Source organism: Amphibalanus amphitrite, unplaced genomic scaffold (genome assembly GCF_019059575.1).
Source record: "Amphibalanus amphitrite isolate SeventyFive unplaced genomic scaffold, NRLGWU_Aamphi_draft 000244F_arrow, whole genome shotgun sequence".
Taxonomy (NCBI): domain Eukaryota; kingdom Metazoa; phylum Arthropoda; class Thecostraca; order Balanomorpha; family Balanidae; genus Amphibalanus; species Amphibalanus amphitrite.
The window spans coordinates 189,144-213,349 of record NW_024881739.1 but is presented as its reverse complement, the minus strand read 5'-3'; the positions used below and the strand labels follow the sequence as shown (position 1 = coordinate 213,349).

Here is a 24,206-nt window from a genome sequence, read left to right as displayed (position 1 = left end):
TTAGTTTCTACGAGGTTCATATGGTCAGTCAGCAGCCAACACTGCCCAGTCACCACTGAAGGATGTCCCGGGTAAAGGAGTTGTGACGGAAATGGCAGCAGCCCGCCGGGGCTGCTCTGGGCTGCCCTCCCCCCGAAATAACACTCACCGCGGGTGGCTGGTGTAGTTCATCTCCTGCGTCTGCGTAGTTCGTTACCCGCCAACGACACGATGCACTCCACTACGTGCCACCGTTGGCGCTGAGCCACTGCACTGACTTCTCAGCAGAAACACTGAACAAGGCTTTCCATTCCGCTGTACACCTGCGTAACGAGATAGTGGCACCGCCATCAAATCGCCGTCGACAAGCATAACGGCACAGACGATGCAGTTCTTGTCCGCAATTCTGCAATATGTCGAACCACTCCGTCGCGTTCGTCCGATCACCAAACGCACCGTGATGCATTGGCATAATAATGTAAGTCGCAGTATCACTTGATCACACAATGTGATGTCACTTGCGCTATGACCACACTTTACCGAAAGGCACCAGCTTAGTCTCAGGCATCAATATCACACATTAGTTCACTATTTCTGAACGCACACAGGCCGCCGTCGATTCGGCCTCGCCACAGACCCCACCGGTCCGACCCCGTCGCCGCCCGGGGTGCCGTCGGACACGACTCTGGCGCGCCGCGCTCCCGGACGGGGAGTCGGGACCGACGGACTACCGACGAGATGGGGTGTCGGAGAGGGGGCGGGGAGGGGGAGGGGGTCCGCAGACCTGGTGTCCGGTGGGAGTCGTGGGAGGGATCAACAAGATCAGGGAACTAAATGTAGAGGAGGGGGGGGGGGGGGGGAGAATGGATTGCGTTCCTACAAGGCATCTCGTAACAGGTACTGAGACTGGTAGTATTTAAATTAATCGTTACATTTTTCATGGGTAGGCATCACAATATGTAGACCCTATAGCCATTTTCATGAATTCAAGGTATTCGCGAACTACGTATTTGAACTTAGTTCCGGACATGACTGGGGTATGCTTACATATGTGGAAGCATTTCAGGGCGCAAGGTGCCTGAGGGGGTTAACAACCCCCATTATCTGCGAAATTATTGGGTAGATTCTAAAAATTAAAACAGTGATTTATAGGAGAGCTGTAGACCGAAATCTATTTTTGTTGACCTGAAGGTCACTGATGACTTAACAGGTTAGGTCTAAGTAGAAAACTATCCATATACATATGATAATATTCCAAACCCGGGCTCTATCGCCCACTAACGAGTAATATTGAGCTCAATTTATACTTAATGTTTAAGGTCGAAACTATCGTTCAGGATATGTAAAAGATGTCACGAAAATTTTAAGGCATATGAAAATTAAGGCATAAAATTTTAAGGTCATGGCATGTGACACATGTTTATTAATTCATTTTGGCCAAATAATTCGACAATAGTGTCGTTTGCGCCGCCGCCGTCCAGGGTCATTTTCAGCCGGTTCTAGTGAAGTTGAGGATTGAGGTCACGGTGCAGCGGAGCATCAGTATCCTTTAGCCCGCAGCAGCTCGGATAACCTGGGATCATGTCCGGTCTTAAATTTCGAACCCGGCGCCGGGCCCCTCCTCCGCCGCTGGTCACACCTGCGCTGAGCGGCACCTGTCGTCGAGCCCGCCGCCGAAGTCAGCCGCCGGGCGGCGCAGTCCCGGCGCGGCCCGTCGGGACCGACGGCGGCGTCGACCCCGACGTGTCGAGATCGGCGCGGCGCCGGCGACGCCACCGACGGGCGCAGCACCATTGTCCCGTCGCCGGCGCCAGTATTGTTCAAGCGGCGCTTGCGACTCGACGGCAAAAAGACGTATAGAACGCCAACAAAAGGGGGAGCGCGTCCCCACAAAGCAGTGGCCCACCAACAAAGGCGACGCTGGGACTGATAATGTGGAGGATGCGTCCGCACAAAAGTGCCCATAGGAAATTAAACTTGCTCAATGCGGTAGGTACAACAAAGGCGGCGGGGAGATAGTGCGTCGCGACGCGGCGGAGCTGGCACCACCCCCACAGTAGGAGCGTGTGGCGGCTCTCCCCTATACAACCGGGACAGAGGACACTTCCCGGTGATACAATGCCGGCACGAGCCGACGAACGGGGACTCGACTGTCCCCACACAACCGCTAACTGACGGGAGCATTTATTGTGGGCGGGAATGGCCGACAGCACGGAAAAGGACACTGACTGGACGAAAACGTACCGACTGTGTTCTGTACATGAACTGCCATCACCTCTTACAAGGAAAAAAATCGTCGAACATCCTGATAAGGATTGTCTTTCGGTTCTTGAAAATCAATATCAAGCACCAAAATTAAAATGCTGCGGCTGCAGCTATGTTGTAGTTTATTTCAAACACGATGAGCTTACCAAGGCATCTTATCACTTGTATTCCTTAGAAGATTTATTTCTAAGACTCAAAGACGGTCCACGGGTACACCCAGCCTCGGTGGGAGCATAGCCTCTGGTACAAACGGGCACGATACGAAACTAACCTCACTGGTGGAGGGGCCAGCCAACTACGAGTTAGTGAGGGCGCTGCGCTCCGGGCTGACATCCAAAACCTGACGGTGAACAAAACACTGATGCCAAATGCAATTGTGATACTCGCATGAATCAAGTTTCCTGACAATGACAGTGGAATGACGATATATCATGATGCAAGTGTTTCATCCTCCACCTCCGGGTGGAAGGCAACGAGTCAACGGGGCCATTGCCTTACTCAAAAACATAATTGTTGTCATTTGCATCCTACACATTCTTATATGTATTGTATGTGTTTGTATAATTATTGGAGCTCATAGAAGAGTAGAGTTAGAGCTAATCCATAGTTAGTAGTGTAGTAGAGTTCATCCCACGTTACTGGCAGTGGCAATGAGACATAGACTGGGACCCATATATTGTCATTCGCAGGGAATAAACAAGAAGGAAAGCTTGACTGCTGATAAAGAGCGAAAGCCAAATAATAAACTGAATTATATGCCACAGGAATAAAAAGGTGAAACAAGCTAACTGCTTATCCTTTCTGGTAAGGCACTCGGTATAGCCGTATAGATGTCGCTCAGTTTATTGTCCGATCTTCAATGTCACTACACCTGTCTCCAACAGTATTTCGTAATCGTCACTGCGATGGCCTCTCTAGTTGTTTCGCAATAGTTTACAGACCACACCCGTCCTCTGGGTCTATTCACATACATAGCCAGAGAGCCTGCTCCGCTCCCAAAGCAGCCATCTCGCTCCGGAGGAGAAGGTCAGCGGAGCACATTTCTGGCGCAGCTGACACACTTGCAAACATAAACAAATGGCGCGTGACATTCGCCGCAGGCCGTTATCACGCCACAGTCAGCGAACCAGCAGGTCTCGGACACAAAGCAGACCCGATTGGTCAGCGGCCGGCGCCATTTCAAAGGTCACACGATCCAGGCGTGGGAATTTTCCGTCCACGGATTTCTGACGATGATGCAATACGATTTAGGAGGAGGGAAAATTTATCCAGTACATAGTAATGAGCAATCAGCTCATTGGCATGCCGGTCGGTTTAGATGCATACATTTTCAATCAGATCGAAACCAAGCAATATGCCGCTGACATGACATATCTGATATCTGTGAGGTCAGGTTGATAAGTGATCACCATCGTGTTGATGTTGGAACCTACATAGGCTAAGGAAGAAAATATCGTGATTAAGCACAGCACCAATCGCTAGCGTGTCTATTGTTGTGCTTCTTATGCAATAAAACAGCACAGCATCGCGAAAAATACACCAAGAACATTACACACTGCAGCGTAATTGATAAAACATCAGTCACTTGCACAAGAAGCTTTGTTTATTACAGTGGCAGTGCACCATGGTGCGCAGGACAGTATAGCAATGCCAATTGTACATAGCTCCTAACTGCATTTCTTTTTTACTAGCAAGAGTCTGTTCTGTCCACTCTCAGTTATATAGTGATCCTTGGTCATAAACGCAGCCAGCAGGAAGGAGGTAAACGCTTTACAAAACTCCAAAGTAAAGTATCTGACAGCTGGAAATAGCAATGGCTGAACCTTGGAGGTCAGCACTCCACAGGTCAAGAGGCTCATCGTGCTGATGCGGGCGACGCAAGGGACGCACTTGAAACAGTGCGGCAGTGAAAACTAACTATTTAATGGCTGGTTAAGTAGCAGCAAGTCATCGACTCGTAGCCACTTGTAATCGGACCAAATAAGGCTCACTGGTGCAGGGCCATTGCTTTTCTAGCAGGGATTACTTGCTAATCCATGTAGTGGGTTTTAGCCCGCCCAAGGGACGGCAGGTCATTATGTGACCATCTGATAGGGCAGGAGCTCAGCAACGACGAAATACACTCTCTTTTGCTGGGACTTTGAGGACAATTGGTCCGTGACACTGCGTATTGCATCCAACATGGGACCATCCACGAGATCGAAACACCTCAACAATTATTTCATGATAAAAGACAAAGCAACACGTGTCGTTGCTTCTTTCATTTGGAGATATTATCTTTATACTCCTGACATAATTCTTATTCGTATGGAGACATAATTCGTATGGAGACTCCGAATAAACGTCTGTCTGTCTGTCTGTCTGTCTGTCTGTCTGTCTTATATTCATTCGTATTTTCACTGAACGCAATCAAAGCATCTGCATAAGAATCGGCCACCCGATCTTCCCAGTCCTAACAAGCGCCCACAATAAGAACCTACAGAAGGCAGTCACGGAATAATGACGTCATACTGCGCGAATGTCAAGGCCAGCTCCGCCCGGCATCGCTACCGTCCCGCCGCGCACGACAGGTGGGCAGCCTACGGCGGCGGGGAGGGAGGGACCACCACCGGTTCGTCGGCCACCCCTGCGTCGACGTCGTCGTTGTGTTGTCGGCCGTTGCTACGAGCGCCGGTGTCGTGTCTGTGTGTCTGTGTCGAGGGGCGACGCTCGACGGACCGGTGCAGCGACGATCGATCCTCGCACGAGAGCCGGCCCCGGTGAGGCGGCACCCCGCTAGAAGTGGAGAGCGACTCGACGCAGCTGCTGGAGCACCGCAGAGGCGAGGGCACATGCCTCCTCCCCGTCCTGAGCGACCATGGCCACCGCCCACTCACGGTACGTAATCTGCGGGGAAAGAGAGAGAGAGAGAGAGAGAGAGAGAGAGAGAGAGAGAGAGAGAGGGGGGGGAGAGAGGTGGGTGGGAGTGCAGGGAGGTCCTCGGCTCCGCGTGGTGACCGGTCGGTGGGGCTGGTGGTTGACGGGGGATTGCTATGACAGTACATACATTGAATTACGTAATGCATGCATGTCTGTTAGATGGGATGTTTTTCAGTGTTCAGTATTGGTATTACCAGTAGGCAAGTATTGGATATAGGTACTGATTGACTGCAGCGACCTAACATGCTCAGAACTGCAGAAGTGAGACACGTTTTGCCCGTATACCTAGGCGTCAACAGCATCATTACGTTGCAAACATCAGAAAAGATAACGCGAATGCATGTAATCAACTACGCCAATCAGTGTAACGGCATAAGCTGTGGGACAACTTGATTTGAGTTATACCCGTCATTAATGATGGAGATGACAAATGGTACGGAGACGGTGAGGGTGGCGAATAGACTGATGGGGAGAAGAAAAGTAGAGCGATGGAGAGGAGTGAAGAGGGTGACGGCTAAAAAGGAGAGGGAGAGTGCAAAGGAGAGAGAAAGTATAGGGAAAGAATGAGAGAAAGAGAGAGGGGGAGGGAGAGGGAAAGGGAAAGAGAAAGAGAGAGAGAGAGAGAGGGAAGAGAGGGGGAAGAGGGAGGGGGAAGAGGGAGGGGAAAGGGAGACGCAAGCGGGGAAAGAGATATGTAGATATGGAGATGGTAAAAGGAACAAATACAAAGAGCTAGAGAGTGACCAAGACTCGTATGTCAAATTAACAAACTACCGTTGCCCTGACTTACCAGTCCAGTCATAGTGAGCCATGAAATATACCAGTTATACCAGTTACAACTGAACATTCGTCATCTTAGGCACCATCTGCAGCATATCACTGAAGAGAGTTCACAACACGCGTCAAAAGTTCTCGTGCACCGATTGTACCAAGTGCTATAGTATAATCAAGCACCAGGTTGTATACCTATTTAGCTGAGGCACACAATGGTGGTTAGCTGAAACACAACACATATCTGGTATGAACCAGATCGCGCAGAGATTCGTCATTTGTCGCAGAAGGGAGGTGCGCGGTAGGTATCAGCATGCTCGAATGTTTAGAGAACAGATCTGCGCCGCTGGCGCGTTTGGCCGTCAGGCCACTATGTCGTGATATCGTCACATTTGCGTGATACTGTGTAGCACTTTCTTATCCCAATCTTCAAGTTACAATTTCCATAATTCAATCCCTGCACTTGCCAATTTCTCTCAGCCTCTTAGCATCTACAATAAGCACAATAAGCATCTAATAAGCACCTCTTACATCTACGAGCAACAGCCGCTACGCTGCTGGGAAGTCACTGAAGTGTTCGCGCCATTATCATCTGCTAGCTTTTTTTCTAAAGCCTAAAAATGCATTGAGCGAATTGCGCTCAGAAATGAGCAATCGTAATACCAACACATGTTATTACTCAGTCTAGTCATGAATAAAGGCTGCTTCATGAAACAGTGGACCTGAATCTGGTTCCGAGCCTGGAGTAAATGAAATAACAAAAAAAAAGCTGATGCAAACATTCTATCAAGTGTCCGGCTTCTGTCATTTCTCAACGAACTAATGCATAAATCATGATTTTGTATCATATCGGCTGCGCGCACCTGCTAACAATGCCAAACTGGTTCAGCTGTCCGAACAAGATTAGAAACTAGAACGTCGCTTTTAGGACTCCGCTGGTTCGATTGTTCGATTAGTTGTTTGATTGTCAGATTGATTGATCTTAGTTGTAACTGGCAGTGACCTCGTGTCTACGTGACAGGAATTTCAGACATTTAGAACGTTTTTGCAGTCTAAGACGCTCGAAAACCCGTTTACCACTCAAACTAAAATACAATGTCAAGGCCAGTCTCAGCCACACACGACACGAAAGCTCCTTTGACAGTTTCGTAGAATGACATTGCCATTGTCGTGTTGTGCAGAAATAGTCTCGTGTCTGTCTGCCAATAACTAAATTAATTGTCGGCAAACGTACATAGTCCTGAGTCCGTGAATAAAGGACCTGTTTCTATCGCGGTCGCCACAAACCACCGCCACCGGGTCCGACTGGTTGCCAGGGCCTCCGATCAATATCGACAACAGTGTGTGATTTCTGTCACGTCCGCGTGTTGCAGACCGCGCCTGCGCCCGCTGCGCCGGCGGCGACGGTGACGCGCCGGCGGCCAACCATGGCGCACCTGCCGTCGGTGCGCGCTACCAGCGGCCGGCCGCGGCTGCCGCCGGCGCACCTCTCCCGGCCGGTGAGCTTCACCTCGCTGCAGCCGCTCTCCCGCGCCTCCTCGGGAGGTTCTCGCAGTGACGACGACCCGGTGGCTGTCGCCGCGCCGGTCCCGCCCGCCGGCCAACTGCCATCCAAGTACGAGCCGCTGCCGGCCATCCCCAAACGCCTGGTGCGTCAGAGGACCTACGAGGTCATCGAGCCGGTGGTACTCAAGCCGGGCACCCCACCGAGCGTCGGACCAGAGACCGCGAGGTCACGCAGTGTTGACGACGGTCGGCCGCCGGCTGCTGATGCGGAGGAACGGACAAAGGACGCTGAAGGGGGCGCTGAGGGACAGCAGAGGGACGCAGCAGGCTCCGAGGGACAACAGAGGGACGTGGCGGGCGCTGAGGGGCAGCATGAGGATGGGTCGAACTCTGAGGAACAGCGCAGGGACAATGTGGCGGACGCGGACCTTGATACCCAGCGCGAGGACCCAGTGGCCGAGTCCGGGGTCCAGCCGGAGGGGGACAGTGCTCCTCCGTCTGAACCGCGGGCGGAGGACGCGGGTGACAGTGACGGTGACGATGGGGCGAGTGACAGTGATGAGGCAGCTGACGCTGACGAGGAGGACCTGCAGTCGAGTACCCCGGGAGATGGCGACAATGACGGGTCGGAGCCGGGCCGAGCGAGGCTGGACGTTCGTAACGACTCTGTCGAGGAGGTCGAGGTCGCAGAGGCGCCCGACCTGCCGACCGACTCGCTCGAGACGCTGCCAGGGCAGGGGTCCGGGCCGAACGATCCCTCAGCGTTACCGCCCCCCGATGGCCGGGAGAACAATTATCTGAAGCTCAACAACTACTGCACGGGAGAGGAGGGAGAGTCAGATCCGGAGGAGGGCGAGGATAAGGGAGACGCTGACACTGACGGAAACAGATGATGGACGTCCATTGCCACACATACCATCCCTAATGCGAGTCGGGATATGTTTAGCGTTGGCGGAAGCCATGTGCCTTAGAGTGTTACTGTTTGTGGTCCTTCCTATGGCTCTAGGACAAGGTGTGAAAAACCCGTGTGGCTCCGCGTTATTGGTGCCAGCAATAATCAATATGAGTGAATACATTATCGTGTGTTCGAAATATGAACAACGTAAAAATCCTGGTAATCCTAATCCTGCTTAGTCCTAAAATCAAACTTGCAGGAATTCAGTGACGAGGAAACATTCCTGCTATCGTATGGCATGACACTACCATATGCTGGTATTTTGCTAGTAAATACGTAGAGGAGTGGCCTATAAAAGTTTAACACAATCTATCACATCATGACACTACAAACAAATCAAATGCTCGCGAAGCTTTCTCGACACGTTCCAAGTCAAATATTTATAAATATGGATACGGCACAGAGACACATCTAGTTTCCAAGGCGTTGTATATTAGTAGTTCACATAGTGCCGCATATGTATGTGCTTAAATCCACCTGACAAAGCTGTTTTCCCGGCCAAGCAGCCCCTCGCCTCCCCAATATAGCGGTCTCGGTCCAGAGTACAGGGGCAGAGTATGTATGTACAGGGGCAGGGACAGCCGGAGTGGCAAGAGGCGGGTATCACGACTCAGAGAAAGTTAACCATGGTAAGCTGGATACCTGGAATTCAAATGAGTCTTTATTCAGCATATGTACTTATCTCTGGGCATTACGACTCGGGTCTATTGTGGTACTTGCAATCGACGCATCGCAAATTCATCGTCATCAGACAGACCTTAATCGGCCCTATAGATTGATGTCAACCTTAGGTCGAAAGTGTTGTTAAGGCATGTCATAGACCGCGGTATGCATCTGTGCAATGTTCGTCATCCAGGGGCGTAACCACGAGTTTGTTTGTTTGTTCCGCTGCATAAGTCCTTTTCGACTTGCCAGACCCATTTCAGGGTCAGGGAGTTCGCTATGTACCATAAACGACAGCTTACTTTATTCATCAATCAAAAACACCAGCTGCTAAGTCCACTCCTTGGACAAACGCCCGCCCGCAGCGCAGAGGTCATCGGGCCACCTCGGGCAGCGGGGCCTGGCTCGGGGAGCACGCACTCCTTTATAAACACCCGGCACTAGTCGCCAGTCGGTCGTCTGCATCGGACCGTGGAGGTACTGACCAACGGCGAGAACTAAAGGCGTAACTGAGAGTGCGTAGTGGCTGAAGCTCAATCGAAATCTGAGCGAACAGTGGCTGGACTGGGCTGAAACAGAAGCGAAAAGTGGTTATATTCGGTTAGAACCAGACCGATTACCGCTGAAGCTAGCTCGAAATCTAAGCGGGCTGCGACTGATACTCGGTTGAATTCAGAGCGAGCAGCGGCTGTGACTCGGCCGTTTCAGAGCAGATTGTGACCGACTCTCAGCGCGTGCAGCCATGCCGTCCGGTGGACAGGAGGAGCCGCGGCTCGTCAACCAGCTGATCCAGCACAGGGACGTCCAGGAAACAGTCACGGCCTACAACCGGACCGCCACCAACTATGACGAGGTATTTATAAAATCCAGGTCAACATTTACTGGTAACACAACCTTCATATCACTTGCACTCGTAATAGCGTCTCATTTGCTTACGTTCTGTGTATAACACACACAAACGATGCCAGTATTTGTATTTGTATTTGTATTTGTATTTGTATTTAAAGAGCACTCCACAGCAGCAGTGGCTTTTCTGGCTCCGCGTCACAATGTCACATGCATGGTAGAAAGGATAAAAATATTCACTCATACATACAAATTACATGTGCAACGGCACACCAACATGCATATCACCAGTCACACACATCCACACTCTCATACACGGCGTCAAATCAGGTAATAGAAGACAGCATTCGTCGTTTTAAAGCGCGTTTGAAGCCCTGTCCACTGAGCGAAACCAGTTCGGATGGCAGCTGGTTGTGCAGCGCCGGCGCTCTAGCACAGAATCGTCTTTTACCCGCCTCGGTCCTCGACCTCGGCACACTGAGCAGACCGTCCTGCCTGGTGGCGCGCTGGCGTACCTCCTCATTACGATGGAGGACGGCTGCTAGTGAGTGGGGCTCTCCTCTGCGGAGCACCCTGTGCGCCAGGCAGAGTGTAGAGTGATCGGCCAGCTGCTGGGCCTCGAGCCAGCCCAGCCTCTCCCGCAGGTCCGCCACGTGATCAAATTTTCCTCGGCCGAAAATCACCTTTGCAGCGAAATTTAGGATCTTCTGTACTCTGACCATGTTCTTTTTAGTACCGTTACCATAAACTGATATGCAGTAGCGGACCTGCGAGAGAACCAGGGCTGTCACAAGGGAGGTGATGACACCTCGCGGCACCACATGTCGCACGTGCGACAGGCCGATCAGGGTCCCAGTGCAGCGGCGGGTGACGGCACCCACGTGACTGTCCCATGTCAGGTTTTTGTCAAACGTTACACCCAGATTTTTGACCTCGTTACAAGGGACGAGGGTTGTGTCACGGAAGGTGACTGTGAAATTTGGAAGGTTGCGCAAATTTTGGCGGTTTCCGAAAGCAATGAGTTGAGTTTTGTTCGCGTTGACCTTGAGAGCATTCGCGCAGAACCATTTGTCCAAAGAAGCAAGTGAGTTTTCCATGCTAGTGATGAGTGCTGGGAGTTCACTCTTTACTTGCTTTTCACTTGCTTTTCACAGTAGCACTCGTCATGAGCTCATCAGCGAAACACGTATTGCTAAATGAATCATGTTGTATGACAGAAATGTATCGGGTCATGTTTTATGAAGGAGCATACACCAACGAGCCGAAAGATAAAGTGTCCTTTTGTTGTTTGACTTCAGTAATCGAATACCACTTTAACCCGGCACCGCCTGGGCTATTTCCGTACCCACGACAGCCTGGGGGGGGGGGGTCGGATCCGACCCCCCCCCCTGTTATCTCGAGAACCAATGGTCGTATCGAGCCCCGCGAGGCGGCGTTCGAAAGGTCTCTACGAGACCTTCCCAAAGCACTCTTAAGATTTTAAGATTGAGGTCAACTTTCGGGTCAAGGTCAGGTCAAAGGTCAAATTCAGGGGTTTTGCATGATTAGGCTTACGGACAGCGGAATCGATAGCTGCTGCTCGAAACTCACCACAAATGACCTCAAAGACCTAGTGAAGGTACCATGTGCGTATAGGGGTCATACTAAGTACGGGTCAAGGTCAGGTCAGGTCACGAAAGGTCACGGTTTTCACTTTCTGCTACATGGGCGTGCGACACATGTTTTATGGCTTATTTTTCACGCCAAATCCGATGGTAATGGTTATATGTGACCCCAAGTCACTGTGCTGGTGATAAGTGTGCATTGAAAGCATAAAAATCGTTTATACCATACATAACTAAACGAGGGCTAAGAAAAAAGTCAATTTTTCAACTTTTTATTTTTGACATAAAAATGCACTTTTCTAGACGAGCTTTGTCCCAGGAATCTAGTGGTGCCATTTGTTTTCACATGCGATGTTCAGAAGTGCCTCTAATTCGCGAAAATGCTTATGACGTCACCATGCCCTATGCATGTTGGAGCTATTTTTTACAATTTGGGGGTCAAAAATCAAGATAGAAAGTTGAAATTTTGGACATCTAATTTTCCAATAGAGCTCTATAACATATATTCCGGTTTTTTGGAAATTCTCAAAATTTTGGATTTTATTAGCTGTTTTCCAGAAAATATAGTTTTTTGAATTTTTAGGGGTAAAAAACGCATTTTATGGAAAATCCGAGATAGCCATTTTAAAGAACTCGTTGAGCTGCGTCTTTTCATGTCCTTAATTTGCAATTTGCTTAAAACCTCGATTTTTGGCGATTTTTTAAACATTTACCATTTTTTGACTGAAAACGCCATGTAGTTACATCACTAAAATCGATATATCTCAAAAAAAAAATTTGAAATTTTTTTCTTAAAAATTGCACAGGAGACGTCAAATTGATGGGGGAGAAGGTATGCCAAGTTTCAAGTTGATAGCGCAAGTGGTTCATGAGTTATTCAAGAAAAACGGAGGGGGGGGGGTCGGATCCGACCCCCCCAGGCGGTCACGGGTTAACTAGACCCTCACCTTAGGTTTGGGTAGAACATTTTGATTTTTCTTGCACTAGAATTGCACAAATTGCCATTAGATTTGCTGGGCGTTTTAAATCCTATTTTTGTCCCTACATAGTACCGTTAGACGATACCGAACTTGCACGACTCTTGTATGCAAATTATTACTGCATAAAGCTGTGCCAACCTTGGGCAGCACATCCCACACCAATACATGTGTTTTTTGCAATATATTTTTATATTTTTACGGCCATGTAATACACCAACCCCACCAGCCTTCACGATAAATTCGTCAGTTCACTCTCCCGTCATGGACATTTATGAGTTATGCCACCAAATGCCGTCTCTGTCCCGCAGGAGTTTCCGGTCGAGGTGCTCGGGGGACCCCGGTTCGCCACCGAGGCGGTGCTGGATCTGTTCCCCGAGGACGGCGCCGTACCCCGGGGTCAGCTGAAGGTGCTGGATGTCGCCGCGGGTACTGGTCTGGTCGGACAGAGGGTGAGTGCCGAGTGTCGAGTGTCTCTGTCAGGATGAGTGACACTGCCGGCAGGAGTGCTCAGTGTCACGGTCGACCGCAGGTGATCTTAAGAAGTGTGGTTAAAGTTACTACGCGATAGATACGTAAACAAAGTAAATGCGCGTGCAATTAGATTCGCATCTAATGCTGAAAACAAAATCAGTTTTTAATGCAACCGTCCTTGCTCATTTGCCTACAATGTCATAAGGTGTGATATAATTTTTTAAGCTCATTTTTGGGAAGCGAAGATAGAAGCCTGACGTAATTTTACTTGATTGCCACTGCGTTGATAGAAGATTGAATGATCGTAAATGCGATTAATTGTTTATCCCGTTTTTCTAATTTGTGCATTGCCCTTTTACGCGTGACTTTTACGTTCTTTTGTAAGATAGAGCTTAAAATGTTGCATCATAATGTCCCGGATACGAAAAGCCATAAGATCGTGTGCACTATGAAGTGATGTGTAAACATCAAAAATGCATGGCGTGGTATTACAATTGCAGACTTCTGGCAGCTCTACGACGCCGGCATAAGAAACCTGGACGCCCTTGAGCCATCATCCGAAATGATCAAGATCGCTCAGAGTCGTGGCATCTATCAGCGCATCATCGAAGTAAGGACATAGGTTATTTATATTGTATGTTAACCCGCGCGGGGCTGGGGGGTAAATTTTACCCCCCTCGCGAATTTTTGCAATATCTCAAAAACGGCGGCGCGCAGCGCCGCCAAACATTCAGTACCTTTTCTTACATCAATTTGACACGTTCCCTACAAATGTGAGCGAAATCCGTCGGAAAATTTTTGAGAAATTGACGTTTTAGTGACGTCATGTTCCCCAATTTCGCCCAAGGGCGGATCTAGGGTAACGTTTTGGGGGGGGGGGTCACAAGTCGGCCGACATGCCGGGTGTGATGGATGAATTCTGACGACCGGGGGGGGGGGGGGGTAGGGAGCGAGTATGTCGAGATCAAATGACATTTGATCTTCGTCGTTTCTAAGATGAAGTTTTATCGTTGTAAGTCACTCGGCTAAGTAGTTTTAGTTAGTGAAACCCACCTATACAGGGGAGTCGCCACGGATTTTTTACTGGGGGGGAGGCGGATCGACCGACTTAAAAACCCAGAAGTAGATATAGTTACCTCACTTTTAGCCTAATGCATTGGTAGCATACAGTCACGATCTCTCTTATTGACCTGTGTAAGAACCGGCGGCGCGAAGCGCCGCGAAAATTTGCAAAAAAAAAACATTTGTCAAAACACAAATATTACCTACAACCCTTTTAGCATGCTAGTACAAGCCGGAGTTCCTTCACAGTACACATATGCATTCCGATTCAATTTGACACGGTTGGTGATATTACAGTCGATCTCTCTTATTGATTGGTGTATGAATCGGCGGCGCGAAGCGCCGAGAAAATTTGCAAATGCTTTTGTCAAAATGCAGCTCCAAAACACAAATTTACCACCCTTTTAGCATGGCAGTACAAGCCGGAGTTCCTTCACAGTACACATGAGTTCTGATTCAATTTGATACGGTTGGTTGGTGTAATGACAGTCACGATTTCGTATTGACCTGTACGTACATAAATCGGCGGCGCTAAGCGCCGCGAAAATTTGCAAAAACATTTGTCAAAACACAGAGGGGGCCTCCTCTCTACAGAGGACCACCTCTCTACTGCGGGCCTCCTCTTTTCACAGGGCCTTTCAACTACAGAAGGCGTCCTCTCTACAGAGGGCTTCCTCTCTACTGAGGGTCTCTCCCTTTCAGAGGGCCTCCTCTCTTCAAAGAGCCTCCTCTCTACAGAGGACCTCATCTCTGCAAAGGGTTTCCTTTCTTCAGAGGGCCTCCTCCCTACTGAGGGAGTCCTCCTCTCTACAGAGGGCCTCCTCTCTTCAGAGGGCCTCCTCTCTACAGCGGGTCTCCTCTCTTCAGAGGGCCTTCTTACAGGCGGTCTCCTTTGGCTTTCCACAGAGGGCCTTCTCTCTACACAGGGCCTCCTCTCTACATAGAACCTTCTCTCTACAGATGGTCTCCTCTCTACAGAGGGCCTCCTCTCTAAATGGGCCTCCTCTCTACAGGGGGCCTCCTCTCTACAGAGGGCCTCCTTTCTACAGAGGGCTTCCTCTACAGAGGGCCTCCTACCTATAGAGGGCCTCCTCTCTACTGAGGAGTCAGAGGGGCCCTAGCGGTCAGACACAGACACTATAGCGGTTATTCACAGGAGGCCCAAGGAAGTAAGAAGGACCCTAGCTGTCAGGCTGGTCAGAGGGCCTGAATGTCCTGACGTGTTTTTTTTTTTATTCCCGTGAATATCTTTCGCCTCTGACGTGATGAAACGCCAATGGGGCCTCCTGAAACGCCAATGGGGGGGGGGGGCGCCCCGTCCGCCCCCCTGGGTACGTCCCTGGGGCCCACACCGGTCTCCAAAGGTCCAAATTGCCCCTTGAGTCTCATACTGGCCAGTGGGCCGATAGTCTTATGATGGCCTTTGAGGTTTCTCACCGGCTTCAGAGGGCTCACATCGACCTATGAGGGCCCGCGCTGGCCTCCGAGGGCGCAAAATGGGCCTATTTCGGCATCTGAGGGACTCCGACTGCTTTTTGGGTGCCTACTGCCTCAGGCCGGTAAGGTGAGGGTCCCTACCTGTCTTTGAAGATCCCATTTCGACATTCGAGATCCTTATTTTGGGTCACAGCAGAGGCCCATGCAGTTCCCTTAAGGCCCAATGCCGACGGTCATATAGCCGCTTCTGATGGCCACACGTCCTCTTTTGAAGGCACCTCAGGGGTCACCAGAGGCCTGCCAGGGGCACCACCGGCCTCGCAGGGGCACCATGGGCCTGTCAGGGGCACCACAGGGCACGGGCCTGTCGGAGCGGAGGCACTTCAGGCTTGTCAGGGGCACCACAGTCCTGTCATGGCCCAGGGGCCCCAGCGGCCTAGCAGGGGCACCACAGGCCCGCCAGGGGCACCACAGGCCTGCCAGGGCCCAGGGGCACTAAAAATAAAATAAACAATAAAAAAATGGAAATGGGACATCACCAAAATTAACCCTCGCACGACCAGGCCATTTCTCATAACACGAACGACCAGGGGGGGTTGTTACGACCCCCCCCTGGCGTTTCGAAACGAAAGGTCGTAGAGCTAAGCGGAAAAAACCAACGGATTGCTCTCAACGAGATCTCGCGATTGGTGGTATATTTTTTGGTCCTAGGCCAGCATTTGACCTACTTTTGACCGGTCAAAGGTCAAATTTTCGGAAAAATAGACTTTTTTCAACTTTCGGCGGCGATTGCGGCAAAACGGTGGGAGATATCGACTTGAAACCTTCACTATCGTGTTCCTTGATCAATTCTCTATCGTTTGGTATGTATTTCGTTTCCCTAGCTCTAAAAATGGCGCGTTGGGAGCGCCGGAAGTCGGCAAGGTCACAGTCGGCGGCAGAAATTCGAAAAATCAAAATTTAAATTTTTGAAATCTGATTGTATTTTTGGATTTGGGAGGTCCATTTGCTCCCTATAGAAGCTAATATTGCTGCATATTCCCATTGAGGTGACAAGAATTAGCAAAATAGTGGTTCGGGCGCTTTTCAAAAATAGTACCGGACGCTGTTCCTCTTGTGACGTCATAGCTCCGTGACCTGACCTGACCCGGTCAAATTTCTTATACCATATGATAGCCAATACTTGCCTCAACATGCATGGGAAGTTTCATCACGATCCATCAACCGATCTCCGTACCACCGGCAGGAAACCTCGGGCGTTGGCACTCAGTTTGTGAAAATCCGGCCGGAGGCTGTACCTCTTATGACGTCATAACTCCGTGACCTGACATGACCCGATCAATTTTTTTCGGCAAAAGATGCGCAAAGGTTGCCCCAGAGGGTATTGAAAATTTCAGCCCGCTACAACAAGCCGTTTAGCGTGCACTTCGAAAAAACCTCAGGGGGGGGGGGTGATACAATCCCCCCTAGGCGTTCTAGGGTTAAATGGCCGATTCCGTTGAGTTTTTAATTTTGGGTATAGGTAGGGGCACCACGAATTAAATTCATGACTGCATCCCCTTGGAGTTTTCCTGGATCATCCCCTGGTGCTCGCACGGTTGAGACAAAAACGAGTAAGATTTTGGCTTTCAATACGCCTTTTCACGCAACACGATCCAGAAAAACAAAAGTATTAGCTCAGAAGTGTTTGACAGGTGATTTTGAGCATACAAAACGGCTTCTATAACGCATTTAGGTCTTCGGCTTTTGGGGGGGGGGGTCAAATGACCCACTCAGACCTTTTGGGGGGGGGGTCATGACCCCGTGGACCCCCCCAGGATCCGCCACTGATTTCGCCTCAAAAACGGCAAAACTTCAAACGCCGCTAACATCTTCATTTTTAAAGAAATCAAGACGTAACAAAAAGGTTATACGTAATTCTACTTTGTCTATAAAATGGCTATCTCGGTTTTTGAAAATTTTGGATTTTGGCCCAATTTTATCCAAAAAACTGTTTTTTTTTTTGGGAAAATAACTATAAAGTCCGAAATTTTGAGTGTATCGAAAAAACCGGAATATATGTCAGAGAAGTGGTCTATGTGCACATACATACCAATTTTTAGAAGAATCGGTTCAAAAATGTGGGAGTTATTAAACATTTTATGACGTCACGACACACAAAAAATTTGAAAAATGATTTTTTTGGAAGTTCTAGACCTCATACGGAAACAAAAATAGCACAATTCGATTCGCCGTGAAAAACTGCATCAGATAGACACCTTTTTAGGCCTTAACAACCAACTTCAAAATTTGACCTCACTTGACCTGACCTTGACCTGACCTCGACCAGAAATTCATCCAGAGGTGATCCATATCACTTATTGAGTGTGCCTATTGAATTCTATGAGTAAAATGACCCATAAAACATGTGTCGCACATGCACTTTTCTATATTTTGTTTTTGGTGACCTGACCTGACCTGACCTGACCTTGACCTTGACCTCTGAATGATATTGTATGCAACGAATATTGTCTTGGTAGCCTAAGAACACGTTTGGGCAATCAGTCTCAGTCCATGACTCCATTCTTCGGCACTACGGTGCAAGGCCGATACTGTAGAAACTTGCAATTTGTACCCTTGACCTGACCTTGACCTCAAACTTTAAATTAAAGGAAGGGTGCCACCTTCCGAAATTTTTGTTCTATGAATCTATTTTACTTATTTGAATTTTTAGACGTGGTTAGCGCGTCCACAATATACAAAAAACCGAAACATTGCATTTAATACATTGGCCAAAAAAAAGATCGTTGTTTATATCACCACTACAACTCAAGGTCGTTTGATGTGGCAGCTAGGACGGCTGGCATATCCTGTTGTCATGGCAACATATCATTCTGCCATTTGCATTGATGGCGCAACTGAGACAAAAATCAAATCAAATAAATACATGAATAAAATACATCAAATAAATACATCAAATAATAATAATAATAATAATAAATAAATACATCAAATAAATACATCAAATAAGTCGAGTAAAGGTTTTTCCTTTACAATGTTTAAGAGATCTATGGAACCCTTCACCCTTCATGCAACTTACTAGAAAAACTTCCCAATTAAAATTTTAAAACTTAAGTGTATACCATAAAGAAAAAATATACCCTTTCAAAATGATAAAACATGCTTCAAAAGTATAACTTTTATACATACCTTTGCTGATTTCATGTTTTATAAAATACCCTTAACACGACGAGGAAATAGTGCAGAAGATTTTTGCCTGCCCGAATGCTGGCAGCAAAACTCGCAAATGATAACTTCACGTGCGGATTCAATGCTGACCGTCTCGAGCATAGGTAAGTGAAGCCGGTTTTTAGGTTCATGTGAGGCTAATCTTGTAAAAACTGCGTTGTGTCCAAAAGGTGGCACCCTTCCTTTAAGTACATGTTTATAGTAGTTCTTGATGAGATCTTTCGATTGGCGTTTGAATTTTCTAAATCGGGCCATTAGTTCGGGAGATAACAGGGGGGGGGGGGGTAAAATTTACCCCCCCCCAGCCCCGCGCGTTCGGCTGGAGACCCCAGCCCCGCGAGGGTTAAATAGCATGCACTTTTTACCGGGATAAAAAAACAGTATAAGTCCGTTAACCCGCGCACCGACACGGGGGTCCGCGCCAACTTAGGACCGACGGGGGGGGGCGGTTGACCGCCCCCCCCCCCTGAGATCTCGAGAACGAAGCAAGATAGCGACAAGCGGTAAACGGCATGGGATACGCATGGAAAAGTCCACAATTTATAATCAATTTATACGCAGGTTATTTTCAGGTCAGGTCAAAGATAACGTCACAGGGGTAAAAAGTCAAAATGGCGGCGCTAGAAATGAAGAGTTTTTCTCGAATAACTTTCGAAGTAGCTAAACTAGGAACTAACTATGTAATGGCACCATCGTGATCCTCTGGTCAATCCGCATCGAATCGTATACAAGTTGACCTAGAAAGGTCAAGGTCAAAGGTTGACCTCAGGTCACGTGAGCTCAAGGTCTTCGTGTATACCTAATTGTATATCATTCGATGCACCTTGACGAGCTGAACACAATGAGACCATCTGCGCGGCTGTATCTTAACCCGCGCCCTGGTGGGGTCTGTTTATAACGCGACCTGGTGGGGGGGGGGCTATTTTTTGCCCCCCCCCTCGTATCTCCGAAACTACTGGACGGATCCGCAAAATTCAAACGGCGTTCGAAAGGCCTGTCAAATTTGTCGAAGGAAACCAAATTTCATTGACCTCGGGGTCACCGATGACGTCACAGGTCACGTCAAAGATAAAATGTTTCACCGTTCACGGGTCTTCTCAGGGGCGCGGGAACTACTTTCCGACTGGGGGGGCACACCATAATAGAGATTAACCTAGGGTACCCCCAAATCTAGTTTTCTCACCGGTTTTAGGCCACTTATTTTTCACCCCTCGGCTTTTTCAACAAAAAAAGAAAACATTTGCAAAAAAAGTGTGGCATTCCGTCTCAAAGCTGTGGGGGCACTGCCCCCACGGCCCCAGAGTTGGGGGGGGGGGCAAGCTGCCCCCACTGCCCCCCCGGCTCCCGCGCCTATGGGTCTTCTAGGGAATGCGCTATAACACCGAGGAAAACGCATTTTGTCGAGAATCAGCGATAGGGCGTCAGTTGCCTAGTAGATATGTTGCTATTAGAGGTCACTGACAATACCAGGTCAGGTAACAGGTCAGGTCACCAAGGGTCACAGGTCAGGTCACATGAGCCCAACTTTACTAGGTTGTGTGATGCATGTTTTATGGCCAATTTTTCATTTCCAACTCAATGGTGTTGGTTATAAGACTATCAGGTACGGCTTAGGTCACTTTCTGGTGAAGTGCAGGCCAAGGTCAGGTCAAGGTCAGGCCAAAAAAGGTCAAATTTTAAAAATGATAGTTTTGCATAAAATGGGTTATGATTCGATGCAGCTCGTCACGGGGAGTCTAATAGTGGTCTTTGTTTTGCGCTACGGGGTCTAGAATTGCTAAAAATTGAGTTTGAAAATTTGACGTCATCAATTTTGAACAGTTTTTTTTTTCGCTATAACTTCGCAAAAAAAGAGGAATCAATCTCAAATTTGGTATGTGGATGGGAGGCGGTAAGGACTATCACATATATTCCGGTTTTTGCGAAATTCCAAAAAAAAAATTGGATTTTTCGATTATAATATCCAAAAAAAAAATATTTTTTGATTTTTGGGGGTCAAAATCCAAAAATTTCAAAAATCCGAGATAGCAGTTTTGTAGCCCTGTCAATTCTACAGCTTCTATGTCCTTATCATATTTCTGTATTTGCAAAGCTATAGGCCTGACAGCTCTTCCCGCGAAACCCTTTTTTGGGTCGAAAACGGCAGAACATGACGTCACTCTGACGTCATTTCCGGCCAACCTATCATAGCCTTTGGAAAAATTTTTGGTCACAATGTGTAAAATTAATGTCCGGGAGGGTACTGAAAGTTTGATGACGATCGGCGCAGCGGTTCTGGAGATATATCGAAAAGTCTGGAGGGGGGGGGGGCAAAAAATAGCCCCCCCCACCAGGTCGCGGGTTAATCCTGTAAGGAGATTTTAGCAAAAAAACCTTTGGTGACCCTTGATGACGTCACATGACCTTACAGCTGCCCAAGGGCAAAAAGGCCTCAAGGTAGTCAAGGTTGATAGTAGGTATATGAAGTCATTCATGGTATGTTGGGCCATTCCGACGCGTTTTAATTGAAAAAGGGGGGGGGGTGATTTTTCCCCCATTGACTTGTAATGTGGAGGTGAAGAACTGGCTTTAGGTCATCGATATCAAAATTCCGAGATAAAAAAATTGTAGCCATCAATAACCTCATTACTTCCTGCGACTTTCAAGGCCCTCCGTCATCTACAGTAGGTCTGACACGGTGTCAAAGTTGCAAAAAGGTGATTTGAGGCTGGGTCATTCGAAGTGACCTGGTAACCTGACCTTGGGAGGTAGGAAGTTCAAACATGCACACCATGTGTAAAATTGATGAGGGAAAAGTCATGCGAAGTTTCGAAAATCTCAGGGCGGGCGGGTAACCGCCCCCCCCCCCCGTCGATGCGCGGGTTAACCATCTCCGATGCTGACAGGATGTGATCGGCCACCACCGCATTGACGTGGAGGACAACACCTACGATTTGGTGGTGGTGGCAGGAGCGTTCGTTCCCGGCCACTGCCCCCTGACCGCTCTGGATGAAATGATTCGGGTCTGCAAACCAGGTGCGGCTCGGAATCGATAGGTGTGCCCGGGTAGTCACAGCAGAGCAGCAGGTGTGCTTTGATAGTTTGGTGACAGATTGTTGATTGTGACAGCTTTTAGATCCTAGCAACATTTCCTATAGCTCATACTCTATAGGTTATGCTAGGAATATAAGTGAGATTTTGTACTTTTTGCCCCGCGCGGGTTAATATCACGGTTCCTCCTGTAATTAATTGAGTTATGAAGTAAGATCTATAGCGCATGACACCAATTTTGCCGTTCAGGTGGATACATCATCAATTCGATGCGGCTGGAGTTTCTGTTCATCTCGAAGGACTACACGGGGCTGTTGGACTACCAGAAGGCTCTGGAGGAACGGGGACTGTGGCGGCGCGTGTCCCACATCATTGTCGACAGGTACTTCGAGACCGTCAAACAGGGCATCACGTTCGTCTACCAAAAGATCTGAAGATGCTCCCACATCGTTGAAGCTGCCAGTGGTTAATTATCTTGAACTCATGACGCTGGTCGCTGATCAGACCACTATCGTGAATAAACGGGAGTAAAATTGGCTTCTTGGAGATCCTAAAACAAATGTGCAAAACAAATGGCAATACGGATTATAGAAGTAATTAGCCATGAAATTAAATCGTTGGTCACGTCATGCATAAGCTAAGACTGGATTGGTGTCTCTTGGAAATTAACCCTCGCCGGCCGGGGGGGGGGGGGAGGGTGCCGCCCCCATCGTTTTTTCGTGATAGCTCTGAACAGCCGGGGAAAGAGAGCTGAAATTTGGCATACCTGAGCTTTAATTCAAGCCGGATCTTGCGACACAAGCCGCATTTTCAAATAAGGTCAGGTCACTGACCTATGACGCCATAAATGAACCTCTGCACGGTCCTAAGATGTCGCAACTTCGCCACGCCCTCAGTGCCAAAGGAACTGTCACAGGGAGCTGAAACTTACAGGACGTAGTATCCTCCAGAGGTCTCATAACTTGTGCATCTCGGATTCTTCCTAAGGGTCACATGAGGTCAGATCGGTCACGTGACCTCGCCACGTATCATAATAGTGGATCACTAGGATCATAATAGTGTTTCGTCAATAACTCCCGAGCAAATTAAGCTAGCGAATAGGGAAAATCACCAATGGACTCGGGAGGACCTGCCGAATCGAATGATATGCGATATGACCTCCTCCGCATAAACAAATATACTATTCGACGCGCCTGAGCGAGACAAACACGATGGTGCCAAAATCGCGGCGCTGTGACCGTGTTTTGTATTTATCAAAACCGATCCCGTGCCTTGGGCAACTAGACCTAACCTCAGAGGTCACCGGTTGACCTGAAACCTTTAAATTGGGTACCAGTCGCTGCGTCTCGTAGCGGCGCCCATGCTCGTTTTTTTTCCGCGACGCTCTAGCTCCATAAGCGAAGAAATGGAGAGGGGGGTCGTACCCCTCCCCCTCGGCCGGCGCGTATGTAGAAAAATTTGATAGGTCCGGCGAAGGTTAAAACGGATCCGCGACATTGGGATCAGGCCTGCCATCTCGCGAGATAATTATCGTAAGCTAGATGGCAGGCCTGAGCTAAATGTCGCCAAAAACTGGTAAGGCACCAATCCAGTATTATCGCATCAATGGTCATTGGTCACGTCACTAACAGGCGAGCCAGCAAGCGCTGATACCGAGATTCCTTAGCGTTAGCACCGTAACGATGCTCACCTATTGAGCCATCGTTTGTAAACTGTTATGCGTCAAGTTCAGATAAGTCGAGCTATGCGGCGCAGCGTGCTTTCAGGCGCATTCTAGTAGCTCCATCTACCGGCGGGTTCACGAAATGAGCTTTCTTTCCGAGTTTGAGACGGACGTCTCTGGCATACGAGTATACCTACCTAGGGGTCAAGGGGTTTCACAGTGCACAGTGCACTCACGTATCACGTTGTGGAGAGATCAGATGAGCACTGAGCAGTGTGCCTCGTGAAAAGCGATGCTGAATGGAGTGATGGCGGACGAATACAAATGCAGTAAGTCTCTCCTTGTTTGTTATCATGTCGGTAAGTCCAGGATTGCTGGCGATAGCTGGCATCTCCGATCTGTGGTAGACCGAAACACCGCCTGCGAGTCGTCTTTCCTCCCCGAGCAATGCGCATAACCCAATATAGGTACTCTTAACTGGTAAATCTAACAAATTTTTATTTAAATACTTTTGCCTGGTTGGTTTTTAGGTAAGTGTTGCCGATGGCCGAATTCATCTAAGTTAGAGCAATTAACCATGATAAAGAAGTATCGAATGGTGCCAGAAAAAAATACTACCGGAAATGCCTACCTCGGACTTGCATTTTTAAACTTCTATGAAATCCAGTAGAAACGTTTTACATCAGCGGTCATGTCAGCAATGTTCATATTTTTCCTTTTTTCGAGGAGCCTCGTCAATTTTTAATATTTAAGAAAAATCGTGCAATAAACTAACACGGTGAATATGACGACCATTGGATAGGTGACCTGACCTGACGCTGACCTTG

The 24,206-nt window shown here is 48.6% G+C and overlaps 2 protein-coding genes across 2 annotated transcripts; both read left to right on the top strand.

Annotated features, from left to right (window-relative positions):
* Nucleotides 1–4,974: 4,974 nt before the first annotated feature.
* On the top strand, nucleotides 4,975–8,533 carry LOC122386251 (otolith matrix protein OMM-64-like). The gene is made up of 2 exons (XM_043375284.1): nucleotides 4,975–5,121; nucleotides 7,308–8,533. The coding sequence occupies exon 2, from the start codon at nucleotides 7,362–7,364 to the stop codon at nucleotides 8,331–8,333; it is 972 nt and encodes a 323-aa protein (XP_043231219.1). The 5' UTR covers nucleotides 4,975–5,121; nucleotides 7,308–7,361; the 3' UTR covers nucleotides 8,334–8,533.
* Nucleotides 8,534–9,477: 944 nt separating this feature from the next.
* Nucleotides 9,478–22,252, top strand: LOC122386222 (methyltransferase-like protein 27). Its single transcript, XM_043375215.1, has 5 exons — nucleotides 9,478–9,911; nucleotides 12,797–12,937; nucleotides 13,471–13,569; nucleotides 21,572–21,701; nucleotides 21,966–22,252. The coding sequence occupies exons 1-5, from the start codon at nucleotides 9,801–9,803 to the stop codon at nucleotides 22,148–22,150; spliced, it is 666 nt and encodes a 221-aa protein (XP_043231150.1). The 5' UTR covers nucleotides 9,478–9,800; the 3' UTR covers nucleotides 22,151–22,252.
* The last annotated feature ends 1,954 nt before the right edge of the window (nucleotides 22,253–24,206 follow it).